The following is a 20,711-nucleotide window of genomic DNA, read 5'->3' on the forward strand; positions in this document are numbered from 1 at the left end:
AGCTGCTAATCTCTACGTCTCAGCAGCATGTGGTGCCATATCTGAACATGATAAATAATAATAATAATAATAATAATAATGATAATGATAATGATAGTTATTACAGTTATGTCTGGATAATGTTGACAATCTTAACAATTATTTTAGAATATAGTTTTAATGAAGGAATAAATAATTGGACCATGTTCTCCTTCAGTGGGTCCAAATTGATATGAATGTTGTACAGAGATTATCATGCAAATGCAATGTTTCTATTTGATAGATGAGATTTCTAAAAAAAAAAAAAAGGGTATGCTCTGAATATACAATTCAAGTAGTTCTTGACCATTAAAGTTATATTTGGTATTGCGATTCAATTTTATTTTTTTAAATAGTTTTAAATTTATATGTCAAAATACATTTTAAAAAAGAAAAAATATATTATTTTAATATAATTTCAAATAAAAAATACTTTAAAAAACAAATTCAATCATATTCATAAAAAAAAACACTAAATAATAAGTTACTCATTTTAAATCATAATCTTCCGCTGCTCTTTTTCTTCAAGTAACATGTATAAATGATCTAAAACATCAATAAAAGGCCTCCCGAGTTGGAAAATTAGGTATGAGTTGGAAAAGGCCTCATAAACTGGTTGAACCATCCAAAATGAATTCACTTATTCTATCTACATTTTGAAAGGCATGAAAAACCCACAAGGCAAAGGACATGTCTTTAATTCTATTACCTTCAGACAATTATCAAAGCTATTGAGGATTACCTATCCTACATTGGCCTAAGACATGTATAAAAGGAAAAAACCTGTTTTTCATACACAGAATCATAATTTTCAAGAATTCAAGTACATAGGACTTGACTAGTTCTCCTCTTTTCTTGAAACATGATTACAGAATCAAAGTGAAGCATTGAGGTCCATTCTGGGTTTCTTTGTAACTAATGGAGATGGAACAGTGAAGTTGCAACTAGAGCACTTGGGATTTGTCTTCAATGTAATCACATTAGCAAGCAACCAAGACAAGCAGCAGCAAATATCCCTGTTGAAGAGAATGTAGTGCTAATCTCATCTTCTTTAATGTCACTGGCTGGTGGGGTTGGTGGTGGTGGTGGTGGTGGTGGTGATCTCTTCTTAGTCATGGTCTCTCTCTCTGCTCTTTGCAAAGCAGACTTAACCTTATCATGAGTGCAAACACTTTCACAATGACTTGAAGGTACAAGTTTCAATTCCAAGCAGCTTTCTTCCAAGAACCTCAATGGCGGAGACTTGGAATCTTGAACCTCTGATTCTTGGGTGGTTCTCTGTTTGTGATGCTTCGTGTTGTTAAGGGATGGTAATGGCGAGCTTGCAGAGTTGCATCTCTACGAGTATACCTTCCCTGCAGACTGCAAGAAAACCCCAATTCATCAACAATATTACTCGACTACAGCCAAAAACAAGAACACTCAGTTCTTCTACACTAAAAAAATAAAAGATTTATGTTTCGTGGCTACTGAAAAATATGTATTTAATCGAAATGATAACCAGAAGCCTAAATTCTGTACAAAAACTGTTCATCAATATGAGAGAAACTATCAAGATTGTTTCTTGGCTATAAAAAAGATTGGGGATAAAACCATATATACCTTTAAATTAAGAGGCACATCCCAAGTTTTTGTGAATTGCAATTCCAGATCCAAATCTTTGTTACTAACCTTTGAAAACCCTCCTAGCAAGTCTTTTGTGATCAAAATCTCTGAATTGCCACTGCTGTTGGGTATCAATATATACTATATAGAAAAAGATAGGTATATAAAAAAGAAGAAAAATACTCTACTTATTAAAAGTGATAAATTATTTTTGTCTTTTTGAAAAAAAAAACATTTTCTTCCCAATTTATTGATACAATTAATTGATTTTTTTATTTGATAATTATATATACTCACATTGATACGTAAATTAAAATCAAGTTTTGTCTTCAAATAATTTTAAGAACATACACACGATTATATAGATCGATGTTAAATGAGAAATGATTACAGAGAGTGCTCAATTTCAACTAATCTTATGTAGGGGAGTGAAAACGCATGGAGCAGCTGCCAACCGATGCACAGTTCTATAACAATCATCGTTGTACCGCGTGTAATCTTTAAAAATCAATTACCATGAGAGAAGGCACATTTTTTTAAGTTTTTGCATCAATTGTTTTAAGTGTCAATCCATTATAAAATCACATGCATAGATATTATTAAACAATGGTTTGATAATTCTTCTACTAATAACTTAGTTTAAAATGAATTTTATTTTAAATTGATTTATAGATAAACCTGGTTAAATTTAAATTGACTTGGTGAAATTTAACCAACTTGATATATTTAAAAGAGATTTGATTGATTAACACTAATTTCTTTTTTATCTAAAACTATAATATTTTTTTTTAAACAATACTATTTTTTAAAAACTAAATCAACATTGTTTTTAGTTTAATTTTACAAATTCATGACCTAAATTTTGATTAGCAAACTTCTAATAAGATATAACAATTATGACCAGTGATTGATAGTATAATTGAAGTTGTTTTTTATAGTATTTTTTTTATATAATTATATCAAAATAATATATATTTTTTATTTTTTAAAATTTATTTTTGGTATTATTATATTAAAACAATAAAAAATATAAAAAATAATTTTTCACCTACTAACTAGACAGTGTATTTTTTTTTTAACATTGATGATTAGGTCAGCTTGCTTGTATTTTGACTAATCTCATGGATTCTAAAGTTAATGACTATGTAAGTCTCCAGTGATCTGAAGTTTGTAAAACTTAAATTGAATTCTTTTAAAATACTAATTTAAAACCTGAACAGTTAAATTATACCCATAAGTATTCTGGTTTCTAAGTTAAACTAAGAAGCTAGCTTGGCAACACTTGAAAATGTTAAATAAATAAAGATAAAATAGACTTTTCAGTACATTATATCAGTAATTTACTGGCCGGTCCTGGTGACTCACAAGTTCTTTGGTGATGAGAGAGATGAATGAAGAAGAAGCAGAGGTCTCATTAATGGCAGCCATTCAATGCATTTTATTCTCTTCAGTTAAAACCATGTCTTTTTCATTGGGGAGCCAGTGGGAGAATTAAATTTCACTCTCATGATATGCGCGTGCCTCGAACGCACAATTCTTTGTCTTATTTTAAAAGATCTATATGCGTGAAACACACGAGTAGGTAGATGGTTGAAGATTATTACGAAAGTAGACACATCTCTGTCATAAAAGATTGTAGTCATAGTACAAATATTTCGGGAATTTCATCATTGCCGGCATTAATGATCTCATTTACTCATAAGTTCCAGACTTGATGAGAGTTCTGACCGGTCAATGATTTATTCGTCGTGTTAATCTTTTAAATTGATATCGGAATAATTTTTTTAAATAATTTTTTTCATTTTATATTTGTGAAAAAAAAGTATTTTTTAAAAAATTGAATTTTTTTTTGTTTTTTTATAGTTTTATAAAAAAATAACTGAAATATAACTTATTAATATTTTTTTAATTTATTAAAAAAACCACAACTGAGAAATAAAAAAAAGTTAAAAATTAAAAAATTAAAAAAATATTATAATTTTATAAATTATTTAAAATAAAATAAATAACTATCAAAAGAATGAAAATTAAATATAATAGTTAAAAAATTTAATTAAAAAAATAATAAAATAAAAATAAATAACAAAAAAATAAAAACCCAAGTTGATATAAAAATTAAACCAAACCAAATTTTAAAGAATAAAATTTAAAAATAAAAAAATTCAAAACAAAAAAAATATATATATCTATATATTAATAAAAAAATTAAGGATTAGATTTAATATAATCAACAAATAATATGATATTTTTTTAATTTCTTAAAATTTTTAAAAGTATAATATGTACAAATGAAATTCTAAAAACAAACCAAATTTTTTATGTGAAAAGTATTTTTGTATCAATTTTTTAATAATAAACAAACATAAAAAAATTTTAAAAATATATTTTTTTAATTAGTAGCTTATCTTAGATAGATTTAAAAATAAATTATATGAAAATTAACCAAATAAAATTTATTTAATTTTAATTATTTTAATTAATCTAACTTAATTTACCAAACTCATCTAATGAATTCACTCAGTCGAGTTTAATATCATTTATTGAAATTTGTTTCTTCTTAGTTAGGGAGTCAATCATCCTAAGCACACAATTCTGCAAGTCTTGACTCAGGAGAGAGGCCCATTTCCTTAAGAGTAATGAAAGTTGGAAATATAATAAAGGCCCAAAGTGAAGAAGTCCCACTTGAACTGAACCTAGCCGTAGGCTTTGGATTCCATGAAAACCCATATGATTTAGGTGTCAAGATAAATGCTCGACTGAACAAAATTTCTTGCTTTTTTTCTTCTCTCTCTTGTTCTGCCAAATAAATCTGAGACTTAACATATTAATCTACAATTCAAAACCCTATGATTTAGACATTACACCAATGACCTTCAACCTTGTATATTGTTCATTAAAAATGAGGAAAATGGATCAATCGATCGTTGTTCTCGTATTGATTAGACAAGTTAATTTTCAACAAGTTCATATATTTTAAATCATGCCATGTTAAATTACTGACCCTAAAATTATTAGTGACCCTAAAATTGTAAGAGTAAACTTTAAAGTACGGACATGTTTGTTTTCTGGAAAGTAGTTTCCGGGAAACCATTTTCCAAACTTTCTTGTGTTTGTTTGCCATTAGGAAAGTTGGTCAACGGAAAATACTTTCCGGTCAACGGAAACACTTTCCGGTCAACGAAAAACACTTTCCAGTCAAAGAAAAATTTGGTTTGGTTTCCAGGAAAATGTTTTCCCTTTTGGGTGTGTTTGTTTTCCAGAAAGTGGTTTCCGGAAAACCACTTTCCAAACTTTCCTGTGTTTGTTTGCCATTAGAAAAGTTGGTCAATGGAAAACACTTTCCAGTCAAAGGAAAATTTGGCTTGGTTTTCAGGAAAGTGTTTTCCTGGAAAATTTGGGCAGAAAACGCTTTCCGGAAGTTGTGAAAAATTTAGAAATGTCATTATTTACTGATTATATCAAATTTGATCCTCAAACTTTTGATTACTATATATAATTTGTTTTGAATATTTATTTTTCAATTTCATCTCTTAAAATTTAATTTTTATATTAATTTTGGTTCTTATTTTTATAATTGCTATTTGCTTTTTCCTTATCATTTTTTTATTGAAATTTTTTATCTATCAAATTTGGTCCTCATTCTTTTGATTGTTACTTATTTTATTTGAAATAATTTATGAAATGTTAATTATTATTATTTTAATTTCTTCATCTTTCATTTTTTTTTAATTTTTTAGATTTGATCTCTATTATTTTGATTATTATTTATTTTATTTGAGATAATTTATGAAATTATATTTTTTTTCAATTTCATTCTCATTCAACTTTTTAATTTGTAAGATTTGTTCTTCATTATTTTAATAAACTTAAGAAAAATAAAACATTAATAAGTTATTTTCCAGCTCATTTTCCATGACGTAATCAAACACTGGAAAATGTTTTCCAACTTATTTTCTATTACACTACCAAATATCGAAAAATACTTTCTCGGAATTCACTTTCCCAGAATTCACTTTTCTCAGAATTCACTTTTCAAAAAAAAACTACTTTCCAGGGCTAAGTAAAAAAGATTGATAAAAATGGAAAAAAAAAAAAAAAAAAAACTGCTCCCTCTCGTGCGCGCACACACAGAGAGGAGGAAATAGGGTCAGAATTAGAAAATTTGAAGTCCTTTTCCTTCCTTCACCCAAAGGAAAGTTTGCTGGCCTTGGTTTTTGTGTTGTTGAAATGCCATAATCTATATCCAGCTCATACTAAGAGAGAGATAGATGTTTATTACACTATTGACTTAGTATTCTCATATTTCTAATTTGTTATGAGTGTTCTTTCAGAAATGGCTTTGAACAGACATGTTGACCTTTTCTTATATTAAAAAAAAAAAAAAAACTAAGTTGGTGGCAGGTAAGTTTCAATGTCCACTGTTAGAAGAACATAAACCTACTACCCGTGTACTGAGTCCAATTGATATGCACTTGTAATTAAGAATATACTTATACACCGGATATTTTTTGTTAGTTTAATATAAGTATTCAAATCAGCTTGTTCGCACTCGACTACATCGAATATTTAATAATACTGAAGAGAGGTAGGCAAAAGCTAATTCATTTGTAGGAGTTGATGTTTATCTCTCTGGATTAAATAATTATATTCTTTGCTTCGTATCGGCTGGCAAGAATCGAGAGGTAACTCATTAATCGCAAGATCAATCTTTATATTTTTATGGATTTCGACTTGTTCAATGTAAATGTATAATTAGAGTATTTTGCAATAAAATAAATTATAATTAAATATTTGAATAAATTCATTCATCAACGTTATGTTACTGAAACAACATTAAATTAATCACTGAACAAGTTGATTAATTCAAACAACACGCATTCAATCAATATAATGGTCTTAAAGATAAGTGAACGAACGTTAAACAATTCAACAAGTTGAGATTAGAAACAAGTTGATTCAAACAGCACGCATTCAATCACCATATCATGGTGTGTATCTTGGACAAGCGGAAAGCACTTGTCCCCGTTTTGTCTTTTAAAAACTCTATTGCTCCAATACTTTCGGTGGAGTTTAGCTGCTTCTTCTTCTTCTTTTTTACTTAATCGTGTGTTTTAGATTGTGATAATAGTAATAGTTTAAAGTATTTTTTTATTAAAAATTATATTAAAATAAAATTATTTTATTTTTTTTAAATTATTTTTAATATTATTATAATTTAAAAAAACGTGATTTACACTACATTTCTCTAGATACTATACTAACCTTCAACTCTGCTACAGTTCAAGGATTTCTATCTTGGGAGCGTCAAGTTTTTTTAAAAAAAAAAGCAAAAAAAAACTAACCTGATTGACCACCATATAAAAAAATGAGATTGCTTTTTTTTTTTCTTTCCTTGTCTCTCATTTGTCCCTGTTTTGTATTTTAAAAACTCTAATTAAATATTAAATTAACAAAAAAAAAACTAAATGAAAAGGGTTTTTAATTATACCTTTCCTCACAAAAAAAACAACCTTAACTCTACTATAATTAATGTATTTCTAACTAAGGCATAACATTATTAAAATAAATTAATAAACTGTGAGGTGATCTTATGATAGCACTATTCACTATGAACCCTCACATATTTCATTATGAAGTACTGAAATAGTGATTTTTTTCTTTTAAAGCTCAAACATTTTTTCTTTTTAATTTTATTGTTTTATGGTCAAGCTTTTGGTATGCTATGAAAGGGTAAGATTAAAAAATAAAGGACCAAAGAGAAAACAATGAAAAAATAGATGGTAGTTTTAAAATTAGCACAAGTTCACTTTAATTGTTTGAATTATAAATTTTCAATCTTTTTAGTTTTTGAAAATTTATTTTTTTAGTGAAAAGTTTATTTTTTTTATTTTTAATTATTGGTTTAAGTAAAACATGATGGCGAAAATTTGGGTCTCATATTAGGTAGGGATACTGCATTAATAAACTTGTTGTCGCGGCTAATGTTGTTGTTTTGGTTAATTAATTAGAGTTTGAGATTTGAAAGGGGTGTTTGATTTTCATCGAATTAAGAATTATAGATACTTGAAATCCGATTGAGTTAGGTTTAAATATATTTCCCTTTCACCATCCTATTGAATTTTCTTTGCACAAACAGCTCATAGCTAAGAGAAGCGAATTCTTACAATATCTTGAAATCCTATTGAGTTTGATTTGGATATAAATATTAGTACAATATCTGACTATGGTATCCATTGTTATCTCTATTGAATAACTCATATCATGAATTTTATAAATTAAAATTATTATTGGAAGAATTAATATTAAAACTAATATTTTAATATTATTATCAAATTTATTTACCCCACAGCAAAGTACAGGTAAATAAAATAGTAGAAGTTAGAACACGAGACACTAATGTCAGTTGAATTACTTCATGACTGATATGCTTTATATGCGCAATTAAAATATCGAAGGATTTATAGGTTAATTTTTAGTTCCCCATCATTTGATGCAGTGCTTGCTATTTTTTTTCAGATTGGAGATATCTTATGATTGTTACTTGTTGTAGATCTCATTACTTCTACTAACATCAAAGGATTTGCAAAATAACTTCATGTTTTCTTTATTTATTTTTAAATTGAACTGAAAAATAAATTTAAATCTAAACTTGATTAAGTTATCATTAAGAAAAAAATGAAAAAAGAAAAAAATATGCTACTTTAATGAATCTAAATTGATGTAATAATTCAATAACTCATGAATTTAGAAGTGTTTAGGAGTATGCGAATGTTTGATTTTCAAAGTATTTTTTGTTTGAAAATATATCAAAATAATATATATTTTTTATTTTAAAAAAATTATTTTTAACATCAGCACATCAAAATAATAAAAAAATTAAAAAAATATTAAATTGAACCAAATAAAAAAATAAATAAAATTTATTTTTTTTTCAAAAATATTTTTAAAATATCTAATAATCATTCACATTATTTTATTTTCTTAAATGAAAAAAAAGGTCGCGTACGAGAGAACCTTTGTTATTAATATCACATGCAAAGTTTTTAAAATAAAATTATTGTCGTCGTGAAAATGACAGGGAATTGATCTCTTCTCACCTTTTTTTTTTTTTTGTAACCCAGGTGTTCGGGCCAGCTTACGCGCACCACAACTAATCCTCGGACCCACTGAACACCCTGCAAGCCCAGCAGGTAGGTAAGACACCGCGGGAGTGACAGGCGTGCATGCTAGGGCTCGAACCCAGGTGACAGAGACAAGAAAACCTTGCCTCTGCCGCTGGGCTACAAGCCCCGGTGCTTCTCACCATTTTTTTTATGGCCAGGTGCTGTGGTTGTTAGGGCTGGTGGTCAGTTCCTAAATCAGAGAGGTAATGTGTGGTGCTAAAAGACAAGGCAGAACAATGTTAACCATCTGAAGAGGTTAAATTTACTCTTAAGGTGTGTAGTTGAAATAGACTCCCTATTAAATCAAATTAAAAAAAAAACAATTTGAGGCATCAAAGGGTGAAATAGAAAAAAATGGAAGGACTGAAATAAAATAAAACCACAAAAGAGGGTGAAAAAGAGAAACAGCGGTTGGATGCCACCAATAGCCTTGGTCTAATTACAGATTGCCTAAGTTTGATGCAGAGATAGTCATTGCAGATTTTAGTTGCCTAAGTTTGATCCTTTGTTGAGTTCCTTGCAAGTCTTTTTTTCTCCTTATTCATAATTTTCAAAAAAAAAAAAAACATTTACCGATCATAGCTTTAGATTAATTATATGTGTTATTGGAAGCGATGAAGAGCTACTATCATGTGTCAAAGTGATCATCATCAACCTTCCATTCCTTTCTCTCTCTTTTTTTTTTTTTTTTTGCTAGGTGAGTACTTGTACATATTATTCTTTTATTTGTTCGTAATTATCTTTATATTATGCTTTTTATCTTAATTATTTCATAAAATTGCATTTTTGTGGGAATTGCTGCTTTAAACTCATAAATGTAAACTATTTTTTTTCAATGTATTCGTTAGATCGATGGTATTTTTTTTCAATGATCTATGAACTATTGTGTAAATAATTGTTATGTTAGGACAAGGAATTAAATGTTTATCGTTCTACTTATACCTTGCCTTGTTGCTCTTGAAGCTGGCTTCCATACAGAGCTGAAGGCCTTCTCCTTCTGTTCCTCTCGCTATATTTTATTATTGAGCAGTCAGTACCGGTGCTTTCCGCATATATTTTCACAAATTAAGGTAATAAAATTACTATTTTCATTCTCTAAATGCCTATTTACTTGTAATGACTCACTCTCACAGTCGGCATTCTTATATCTCTAATTTTTTAGACTGGTGAAAAATGGCTATCGAAAGTGTTGGTGGATCCATTGTATCTAAAATAGCAGAACTCTTGGTGGAACCAACAGTAAGGCAGTTCCGTTACATGTTCTGTTTCAACAATTTTGTTCAAGAATTCGATGAACAAATGATGAACCTGGCTTTGGCATTTTATCCTCTGCAAGATGCTGTCGACGTTGCTAAAAGGAATGCTGAAGAAATTGAGATTAATGTCAACACATGGCTGGAAAAAGCAAAAAACGAAATTGAAGGTGTGAATCATTTGCAAAATGAAAAGGGAAAAATTGGCAAATGCTTTACTTGGTGTCCAAATCCGACGCGACAATTGAAGTTAAGCAAGGCACTGGCAAAGAAGACGGAGACTTTGAGAAAACTTGAAGCAAACAGTAAGTTTCCAAAAGTGTCCTACAAACCACCTCTTCAAGGCATAGAATTTCTTCCATCGGAGGAATTGACGCCTTCAGAATCGTCAAAAGCAGCTTTCGAACAGATTATGAAAGCTCTCAAAGATGACAATGTCAATATGATCGGACTGTACGGCATGGGAGGGGTGGGTAAAACCACTCTAGTGAAAGAAGTAGGAAGGAGAGCCAAAGAGTCGAAGCTGTTTGATGAAGTTTTGATGGCTACACTGTCCCAGAATCCAAATTTCATAGACATTCAGGATCGAATGGCAGATAGTTTAGGTCTGCATTTTGGCGAAAAGACTAAAGAAGGGAGAGCAGATCGATTATGGCAGAGACTGAAGACAGAGAAGAAGATGCTTATAATCCTGGATGATGTTTGGAAAGTTATTAACTTGAAAGAGATAGGGATCCCATTTGGTGATGCTCACAGGGGTTGTAAAATTCTTCTAACAACACGTCTTGAAAACATATGTTCTTCTATGAAGTGCCAGCCAAAAGTGTTCTTAAGTCTCTTATCAGAAAATGAAGCATGGGGTTTATTCAAAATCAATGCAGGTTTACATGATGAGGACTCTACCTTGAACACAGTGGCGAAGGAGGTTGCGAGAGAATGTAAAGGATTGCCTATAGCACTTGTGACAGTGGGAAGGGCTTTAAGAGATAAATCTGCTGTTGAGTGGGAAGTAGCGTCTAAAGAGCTCAAAAACTCTCAATTTCGGCACATGGATGAACTTGATGAACAAGAAAATGCATATGCATGTCTTAAGTTGAGCTATGATTATTTGAAGCACGAGAAAGCCAAGTTATGTTTCTTGCTATGCTGTTTATTTCCAGAAGATTACGACATTCCAATCGAGGAGTTGACGAGATATGCAGTTGCCTATGGGTTACATCAAGATGTGGAGTCCATTGAAGATGCAAGGAAACGAGTTTGTGTGGCAATCAAAAACCTCAAAGCTTGTTGTATGCTGTTAGGAACTGAAAGTGAAGAATATGTGAAAATGCATGACTTGGTTCGTGATGTTGCTATTCAGATAGCATCATCAGAAAAATACGGATTCATGGTAAAGGCTGGCTTTGAGTTGAAGGAGTGGCCAGTGAGCAATAAAAGCTTTGAAGCTTGTACAGTAATTTCGTTAATGGGCAATAAACTCACAGAACTTCCTGAAGGATTGGTGTGTCCACAGCTCAAAGTTCTATTGTTAGGACTGGATGATGGTTTGAATGTTCCAGAGAGGTTTTTTGAAGGGATGAAAGAAATTGAAGTTTTGTCTCTAAAGGGAGGGTGTTTGTCATTGCAATCACTTCAATTCTCAACGAACCTTCAATCGTTGCTGTTGATCGAGTGTGAATGCAAGGTCCTCATTTGGTTGAGAAAGCTGCAAAGACTTAAGATTCTTGGTTTCATTGGGTGCGGCTCCGTTGAAGAATTACCTGATGAAATTGGGGAGCTCAAGGAGTTAAGGTTGTTGGATTTGACAGGTTGTCGATTCCTAAAAAGGATTCCAGTGAATTTGATAGGAAGGTTGAAGAAGTTAGAAGAACTGTTGATCGGGGATGGGAGCTTTGAGGGATGGGATGTTGTTGGATGTGACAGCACAGAAGGAATGAATGCAAGCCTAACAGAGCTAAATTCGCTGTCTCATTTAGCTGTATTATCATTGAAGATACCGAAGGTTGAATGCATTCCCAAAGATTTTGTTTTTCCCAGGTTGCTCGAATATGATATAGTGTTAGGGGATCGGTATTATTTATTCTATAAAAAACACACAGCCTCGACAAGATTATATTTGGGTGATATAAACGCCGCATCCTTAAATGCAAAGACGTTTGAGCAGTTGTTTCCTACTGTGTCTCATATTGATTTTTGGAGAGTGGAGAGTTTAAAAAATATAGTATTGTCCTCTGATCAGATGACCACCCATGGCCATTGGTCGCAAAAGGACTTCTTTCAAAGATTAGAACATGTAGAAGTGAGCGCTTGTGGGGATATTCGCACTCTGTTTCAAGCAAAATGGCGGCAAGCTTTGAAAAATCTAAGGAGTGTGGAAATTGATCACTGCGAATCATTGGAAGAGGTATTTGAATTGGGTGAGGCTGATGAAGGAATGAACGAGGAGGAGGAGCTGCCGCTGCTGCCATCTTTAACAACGTTACGGCTGTTGCATTTACCTGAGCTCAATTGTATATGGAAGGGGCTCACCAGACATGTCAGCCTCCAAAATCTTATTTTTCTGGAGTTGCACTATCTTGACAAACTGACATTTATCTTCACACCGTTCCTCGCTCAGTGTCTTATTCATCTGGAAACACTACGGATAGGAGATTGCGATGAATTGAAGCGTCTTATCAGAGAAGAGGATGGTGAAAGGGAAATAATTCCAGAGTCTCTTGGCTTCCCAAAATTAAAAACTCTCTCTATAAGTCGCTGTGATGAACTGGAATATGTCTTCCCTGTCTCCGTGTCTCCAAGTCTTCAGAACCTGGAAGAGATGGAGATTGATTTTGCTGACAATTTAAAGCAAGTATTTTACAGTGGAGAAGGAGATGACATCATCGTCAAGTCTAAAATTAAAGATGGCATCATCGACTTCCCTCAGCTAAGAAAATTGTATCTTTCAAAGTGCAGCTTTTTTGGTCCAAAGGATTTTGCTGCCCAATTGCCTTCTTTGCAATGTCTAAGCATCTGTGGCCACGAAGAAGGGGGTAATTTGTTGGCACAGCTTCGAGTACGTCCTTTATATTTCTCCATTTTTTTTTTCTTTTCGAATTTAAATTGTCAACTTCAATACATTGTGATAATTTGTTCTATCTTTTAAAACAATAGAGTCAAAAAGTAAAAATTGAAACTTTCTTTTTAAATACAATATTTTCTCATTCAAAGAACTTCAAAAGCACCAAATTTGTATTGAATTCAAAAAACATATATTTTTTATATATATTTTTCATTTTTTTTTCAATTTTTTTCACTTTTTTATGAAAAAAATAATTTAAATGATCAATAATCAAGCATTTTTATTAAAATTTTTTTATTAATATGTAAAATTCAAATTATTTTCTTTTATATTTTTATTTTTGGATAATGACATAATTTTTTTTATTATAAATCGAATATAAAAAATTAATTTTTTTGAGTTAATAAATATATTTTTTCATGATTGCTTTCAATTTAATTAATATAAAATAATAGTTTATATTCAGATTATCATAAATATAAAAAAATATGATTTTATATTCCCATTGTTTTCTTTTGATGCAGGTAGGGTTTATGAATTTGAAAAAAATATCTATTAAAAACATGGAAGGAGTACAAGATTTAATGCAAGTTGGATGTTTGGTAACTAATAGAAGAGGTGGGCATGAACTTTCACTCTTGAGTTCGGAAACATTACATTTGAACTTATTGCCAGACTTGAGGTGTATTTGGAAGGGTCTCATACCAAACAATTTGACTACTTTGGAGGTGAAAAATTGTGACAGACTGACACATGTATTCACAACCAACATGATTGCTAGTCTAGTTCAACTTAATGTTCTTGAGATATCAAATTGTGAGGAATTGGAGCAAATAATTGCTAAGGATAATGAGGATGAAAATAATCAAATATTTTCAGGAAGTGATCTCCAATCTTCATGCTTCCCTAATTTGTGTCGCCTTGAGATCACAGGATGCAACAAGTTGAAGAGTCTCTTTCCAGTAGCTATGACTTCAGGTCTCAAAAGGCTTCAAATACTTAAAGTAAAAGAATCCTCTCAATTATTGGGAGTATTTGGGCAAGATGATCATGCTTCACCTGCCAATGTTGAGAAGGAGATGGTGCTCCCTGATCTGGAGTGGCTGATTCTAGAAAAATTACCAAGCATTGTCTACTTCAGTCATGGATGTTGTGATTTCATATTCCCTTGTTTGAGGAGGTTGGAGGTGCGTCAATGTCCAAAGCTGACTACAAAATTTGCTACTACATCAAATGGTTCAATGAGTGCTCAATCAGAGGTGCTGCATATTTGACATGATTTCTTGCCTTTTTTTAGTGTTTTCCTCAATAATAAGACTTACAAGTTAGAATGTGTATGCCATGCTTGAATTGGTTTTCCAGGTATCTCAAGCAGTTGAGGATTCAAGTACTGGGTGCTCCGTGCCAACCAGAACTTATAGAATATGGACCCCATATAATGGGTGGGAAGAGAAAAAGGAAGAGGATGTGGTCATAATGATTGAGTCAGATGATTAGTTTGGCATTGGAATTTGAAAAGCATGCTAGTACGTCATTCATTCTTGCAGGTAAAATGGCTGCAACTATTTATCTTCTATGCTTCTTTAAATGGTTGGATTAAATCAACAAATACGAGATGCCTGGATGATCTTTGTTCTTGATGTTTGCATTAGGTTGGTTAGTTACCTATGTGATGATCAACTCGACATTGGTGGGAAGTAATTCCAGCAGTATCATTAGCTACAACAATTTGTCTTATTTCATGTGTTTGTTGTGTGAACTTCCAGAAATAAGGGTAATGTCATGTGTTTAGTAATTTATTGTGCGAACCTCCAAAAAAGGGCTTTCGTTTGTTTGCCCATTTGTGTTTCTTTTTCAAGTGTCTGAACCTTAAAAAACGAAGGGCATAATGTTTACTCATTTGTGTGCTTATTGTTTAATGTGTGAATTCTCATTCTTCTCATTTATTGAAGTAAATCAACATATGCGGTATTCCTGGATGGTCTTTGTTCTTCATGTTTGCATCAGGCAAGGTTGGTTACCTATTACATGATCACCACCTGACATTAGGTGATTTCACGAATATTGATTTATCTATCTATTTGTTTGTTGTGTGAACTTCCAGAAAATAAGGGCGTATATTTGCTTGCCCACTTGTGCTTCTTTTCAAGAGTCTGAACCTTAAAACACACGGGCATAATGTTTACTCGTGTTTGTGCTTATTGTTTAGTGTGGATTCTCATTCTCCTCATCAACATGTTTTTTCTATCATTTTGATGCTCTATTTCTATTAAATATTTTTAATGTGGCAACAAGGATGAAGAATTATACCATATATCAAATAATAAATCAAAAGCATCAATGAAAAAGAAATCCCCTTTCTATTTGGGCTGTCTAAAGCTGAACTAACTAGATTAATTTTGTCACACAGTAAGAACATGTTAAATCCAACATCATCAGCCAGACCCAAGATTGAACCAAAATAAAAACCAATATAATAAGTTTTATTAACCAATACAATAAGAACATGGATTGGTGTGCATGTGAGCTCATGAGTTTTATTAAGTTTTTATTTTGATCAGTAATTTCTTTTAGTCCCTAAAACATCTTACTACATGAACTAATATATATTTCATCAAAAAAAAAAAACATGAACTAATATAATAATTATATGATAAAAATAAATGTGTTTATGAGTAATTCATGAGCTATAAATAATCATGGATATATTTCATGAATTATGAACATTTATCACAATTAATAAACATTCATATGAATGATAAGTAATTAATGTTTTGGTTTATAATTCATATAAATAGATGTTTTAGCTGTTAACCTTTTGATTTTGGCTAAATTTTAATGGAAGCAATAAACTTGTTATTAAATTTAAATACACATACACAAATATTTCTCTAAGATAAAAAAATAACTCAAGAACATTAGCAGATTGTTTGCCTAAATTGGAGCTGTTCAAGCAGGTCTGGACTTTCTCTCTAGCTGGTCTGCTTCTCGGTTTACACCAGCACATTTGTTCAAGCAGATGACAGGATAAAAGTTGATTAATTTTTTTTATTAACCAAATATAACCTAATTTTTTTTCATTTAATTTCTGATTTTCTGAAAGCATTTGATTATTACAACATAAAATAGGATAAAAGTTGAAAAACAAAAAGCACCCACACCTACATAATAAAATGGGCAGATTATATGGTCACAATCACATTAGCAGATTTCAGCTACAAATTACAAATTCAAATTGATATGAATGTTGTACAGATTATCATGGACCATGTTCTCCCTGAGTGGGTCCAAATTGATATGAATGTTGTACAGATTATCATGCAATGTTTCTATTTGATAGATGAGATTTCTAAAGAAAAAGTGTATACTCTGAATATATAATTCAAGTAATTCTTGACCATTAAAGTTATATATGATATTACCATTCAATCATATTTTTTTCAAAATAATTTTTTTATTATTATTATTTTGATATATATTAAAATAAATTTTAAAAAATAAAAAATATATTATTTTAATATATTTTCAAGTAAAAACTATTTTAAAAAATAAATGCAATCATATACATAAAAAGACACTAAATAATAAGTTACTCATTTTAAAATTAGTTAATTTTATTTACAATAACTCCAAAATTCAGGTAAAATCTATCATTAGTTTTTCACCTTTAATTGTTTTTTGTTTTCATGCATCTTTTCCCGTCAATTTATTTTGAAAAACTTAATTAGCACTAGTTTTTAATGCAAAATTTACAAAAAAAAATCAAAATCAAAATCAAAATCTTCCGCTGCTTTTTCTTTCAGTAACATGTATGAATGATCTAGAACATCAATAAAAAGCCCCCGAGTTGGAAAATTAGGTGTGGGGAGAGACAACTTGGCTTGCTCAAATAAATGTATTGCCTCATAAACCGGTTGAACCATCCAAAATGAATTCACTAATTGGAACACTAAAAATGACAGAAGGAAAATGATTTTTTTTATTAACGTGGGTGTCCGGGTCAGCTTGCGCGTACTTCGACTAATCTCACCAAACCTAAAATTAAGGACCATGTAAGCCTCCAGTGACCATCATATTAGCAACCACATGGTTTAAATATGAGATCAGAAACAAATCTTTTAGTTTCAAATTCTTACTATTGGATCACCTATTAGATAATTAAAAAAATAATTTATTTATCATAGCATTGATGTGGTAAAAAGCTAGTAAATCCCAGATTAAGTTCACACATTTCATCAATCAAATAAAGTTAATGAAACAATGCTATTCTCCATTCAACCTGTGCATGATAACCATGTATTTAGCAAACTTATTAAATTTCACCTAATTTATGATTTAGTTTAAAGTTTGAGTCACAAATTAAACGAATTAATTCCATTTTATTTATTTCAATTCAAAACAAAAATTATTTTATTTAAAAAAAATTAAAAACATATTAATATTTTAAAAAAAAATTAAAACTATAGATATATTAGTCAATCAAGATCAAATCTAGCTTAGAGTCGGATTGACCATGTCTCATATTAACATTTCAAGCCAAATCAAGTTTAATTTTCATATATATATATATATATATATATATATATATATATATAGTATTCTTGTTTCAACTTATACATAACTAGACTAAACCCTTTTTTCGTCGGATTCATGCAATCCATCTAAGCTGAGGGCCTTAAACTAGCACCAAAAGAATAATCGCATTTTCAATGCGAAAAGCTAGTATCAAGATTTTCATGAGATCATATTGATCTATCTACATTTTGAAATGCATGAAAAACCCACAAGGCAAAAGACATGTCTTTAATTCTATTACCTTCATATAAAATTTTTTCAAAACATTCAGACAATTATCAGGGCTTCACCTATCCTACATTGGCCTAAGACATGTATAAAAGGAAAAACCTATTTTTCATACACAGAATCATAATTTTCAAGAATTCAAAGTACACAGGACTTGACTAGTTCTCCTCTTTTCTTGAAACATGATTACAGAATCAAAGTGAAGCATTGAGGTTAATTCTGGGCTTCTTTGTTACTAATGGAGATGGAACAGTGAAGTTGCAACTAGGGCACTTGGGATTTTTCTTCAATGTAATCACATATAGCAAGCAACCAGGACAAGCAGCAGCAAATATCCCTGTTGAAGAGAATGGAGTGCTAATCTCATCTTCTTTAATGTCACTGGCTGGTGGGGTTGGTGGTGGTGATCTCTTCTTAGTCATGGTCTCTTTCTCTGCTCTTTGCAAAGCAGACTTAACCTTATCAAGAGTGCAAACACTTTCAAAATGACTTGAAGGTACAAGTTTCAATTCCAAGCAGCTTTCTTCCAAGAACTTCAGTGGCGGAGAATTAGAATCTTGAACCTCTGATTCTTGGGTGGTTCTCTGTTTGTGATGCTTCGTGTTGTTAAGGGATGGTAATGGCGAGCTTACAGAGTTGCATCTCTGCGAGTATACCTTCCCTGCAGACTGCATGAAAATCCCAATTCATCAACAATATTATTCGACTACAGCCAAAAACAAGAACACTCAGTTCTTCTACACTTAAAAATAAAAGATTTATGTTTCTTGGCTACTGAAAAATATATATTTAATCGAAATGATAACCAGAAGCATAAATTCTGTACAAAAACTGTTCATCAATATGAGAGACTATCAAGATTGTTTCTTGTCTATAAAAAAGATTGGGGATAAAACCATACCTTTAAATTAAGAGGCACATCCCAAGTTTTTGTGACTTGCAATTCCAGATCCAAATCTTTGTTACTAACCTTTGAAAACCCTCCTAGCAAGTCTTTTGTGATCAAAATCTCTGAATTGCTACTGCTGTTCACCATTGAGCTCACGTCCGCTGCCATGCCTAACCTTCTGTCTTTAACCCTTCTAGAGGAGGGAGAAAGTGTGAAATATATATGGAACAATTTTTATGAGGGAATAAATAATAGGGCAAGGAGTTATGAAGCAAGACAGAAGTAATAATTAATAGTGAGAAGCAAAAATCAATGAAGTCCATTAAAAAATCAAGATAGAAGTAATAATTAATAGTGAGAAGCAAAAATCAATGAAGTCCATTAAAAAATCAAGATAGAAGTAATTATTGTTGCATTTAATTTGGTCCTTCCCCCAAATTACTCCCGAAGAGTATTTATAAATGTGGTGGTAATAGTTATTTTTTTATAATGTTTTTATTTAATATTAAAATAATATTTTTTTTGTTTTTAAAAAAATTATTTGTAATATTATTACATCAAAATGATTCAAAAATATCAATAAATTAATTTTAAATAAATTAATTTTTTAAATTTCCATAAATCATTGTTTGAAATACAATTTAAAAAAAAACATTACTCTTACCTATGATGGTAACCACATAAACTTTATGATATTTAAGTGGTAGGTTTCAAAATATACTATATAGAAACCTGGTTAAATTTAAATTGATTTGGTGAAATTTAACCAACTTAATCTATTTAAAAGAGATTTGATTGATTAACACTAATTTTTTTTAGTTTTTTTTATCTAAAACTATAATATTTTTTTAAAAACAATACTATTTTATTAAAAACTAAATCAGCATGTTTTTAGTTTAATTTTACAAATTCATGACCTAAATTTTGATCAGGAAACTTCTAATAATATATAACAATTATCACTAGTAATTGATAATATAATTGAGGTTGTTTTTTAAAGTATTTTTTATTTATAATTATATCAAAATAATATATTTTTTATTTTAAAATTTATTTTTGGTATCATTATATTAAAACAATAAAAAAAAATTAAATAAAAAAATATTTTTTTTTATTTACGTGGGTGTCTGAGTCAGCTTGCGCGTACCTTAACTAATCCCACGGGCCCTGAAGTTAACAACCATATAAGCCTCCAGTAGCCCTGAGATTTGTGACACTTACCTTTTAAAAATAAATTTAAAATCTAATCGGTTGAGTTATATCTTTTAAATCTAAATTAAACTAAGAAGCTAGCTTGGCCAATGTTAAATAAATAAGGATAAAATAGACTTTTCAGTACATTATAAGAGATGAATGAAGAAGAAGACGAGGTCTCATTAATGGCAGCCATTCAATGCATTTTGTTCTCTTCAGTTAAAACCATGCCTTTACCATTGGGGAGCCAGTGGGAGAATTAAGTTTCACTCTCACGACATGCGCGTGCCTTGAACGCACGATTCTTTGTCTTATTTTAAAAGATCTACACGCGTGAAACACACGAGTAGATAGATGGTTGAAGGTTATTATGAAAGTGGACACATCTCTGTCATTAAAGATTGTAGTCATGGTACAGATATTTCAGGAATTTCATCATTGCCGGCATGAATGATCTAATTTACTCATAAGTTCCAGACTTGATGAGAGTTCTGACCGGTCAATGATTTAGTCGTCATCATGTTAACCTTTAAATTAATCTCGAGATAATTTTTTTAAATAATTTTTTAATTTTATATTTGTGGAAAAAGAGTATATTTTTAAATTGATTTTTTTGTTTTTTTTAGTTTTATAAAAAAATAAACTGAAATATAACTTATTAATATTTTTTAAATTTATTAAAAAAATAAAAACCATAATTGACAAATAAAAAAATTAAAAGATGA

At 30.3% G+C, this 20,711-nt stretch overlaps 2 protein-coding genes across 10 annotated transcripts in view; one reads left to right on the top strand and one right to left on the bottom strand.

Moving 5' to 3' along the window:
* The window catches only part of LOC18110646 (uncharacterized), a 63,680-nt gene that overhangs the window by 9,884 nt on the left and 33,085 nt on the right, over positions 1–20,711 (top strand). Inside the window, exons 1-2 of one of the 7 annotated variants that reach the window (XM_052449666.1) lie at positions 9,597–9,856; positions 9,949–13,094. The exons of 1 other annotated variant lie outside the window; for it this stretch is intronic. In XM_052449666.1, coding sequence (XP_052305626.1) covers positions 9,960–13,094 — 3,135 coding nt within the window. In that variant the 5' untranslated portion in view covers positions 9,597–9,856; positions 9,949–9,959. Of the gene's footprint in view, positions 1–9,596; positions 9,857–9,948; positions 13,095–20,711 lie in introns of those variants that run through there. 5 more of the 7 variants (XR_008058315.1, XM_052449966.1, XM_052449941.1 and 2 more) reach the window with 5 other exon arrangements.
* Positions 765–19,032, bottom strand: LOC18095814 (uncharacterized). 3 transcript variants are annotated; one of them, XM_052450139.1, is made up of 3 exons: positions 18,805–19,032; positions 18,467–18,571; positions 765–1,275 (listed from the first exon to the last, which is right to left on the bottom strand). In XM_052450139.1, exons 1-3 carry the CDS (start codon positions 18,958–18,960, stop codon positions 994–996), a joined length of 543 nt encoding a protein of 180 aa, XP_052306099.1. In that variant the 5' UTR covers positions 18,961–19,032; the 3' UTR covers positions 765–993. The 3 variants fall into 3 exon arrangements, with proteins under 3 accessions (XP_052306099.1, XP_052306102.1, XP_006370523.2); XM_052450142.1 differs by having other exon boundaries at positions 765–1,170; positions 18,362–18,571; XM_006370461.3 differs by lacking the exon at positions 765–1,275 and having other exon boundaries at positions 17,899–18,571.

The sequence above is a fragment of the Populus trichocarpa genome, chromosome 1 (genome assembly GCF_000002775.5).
Source record: "Populus trichocarpa isolate Nisqually-1 chromosome 1, P.trichocarpa_v4.1, whole genome shotgun sequence".
NCBI classification, from domain to species: domain Eukaryota; kingdom Viridiplantae; phylum Streptophyta; class Magnoliopsida; order Malpighiales; family Salicaceae; genus Populus; species Populus trichocarpa.

Coding starts and splice junctions, on each gene's coding strand:
- LOC18095814 (XM_006370461.3), bottom strand. CDS start 18,960: ATGGCAGCGGACGTGAGCTCAATGGTGAACAGCAGTAGCAATTCAGAG. Junction 18,572..18,804: donor ATGTGCCTCTTAATTTAAAG/GTATGGTTTTAT, acceptor ATTTTCATGCAG/TCTGCAGGGAAGGTATACTC.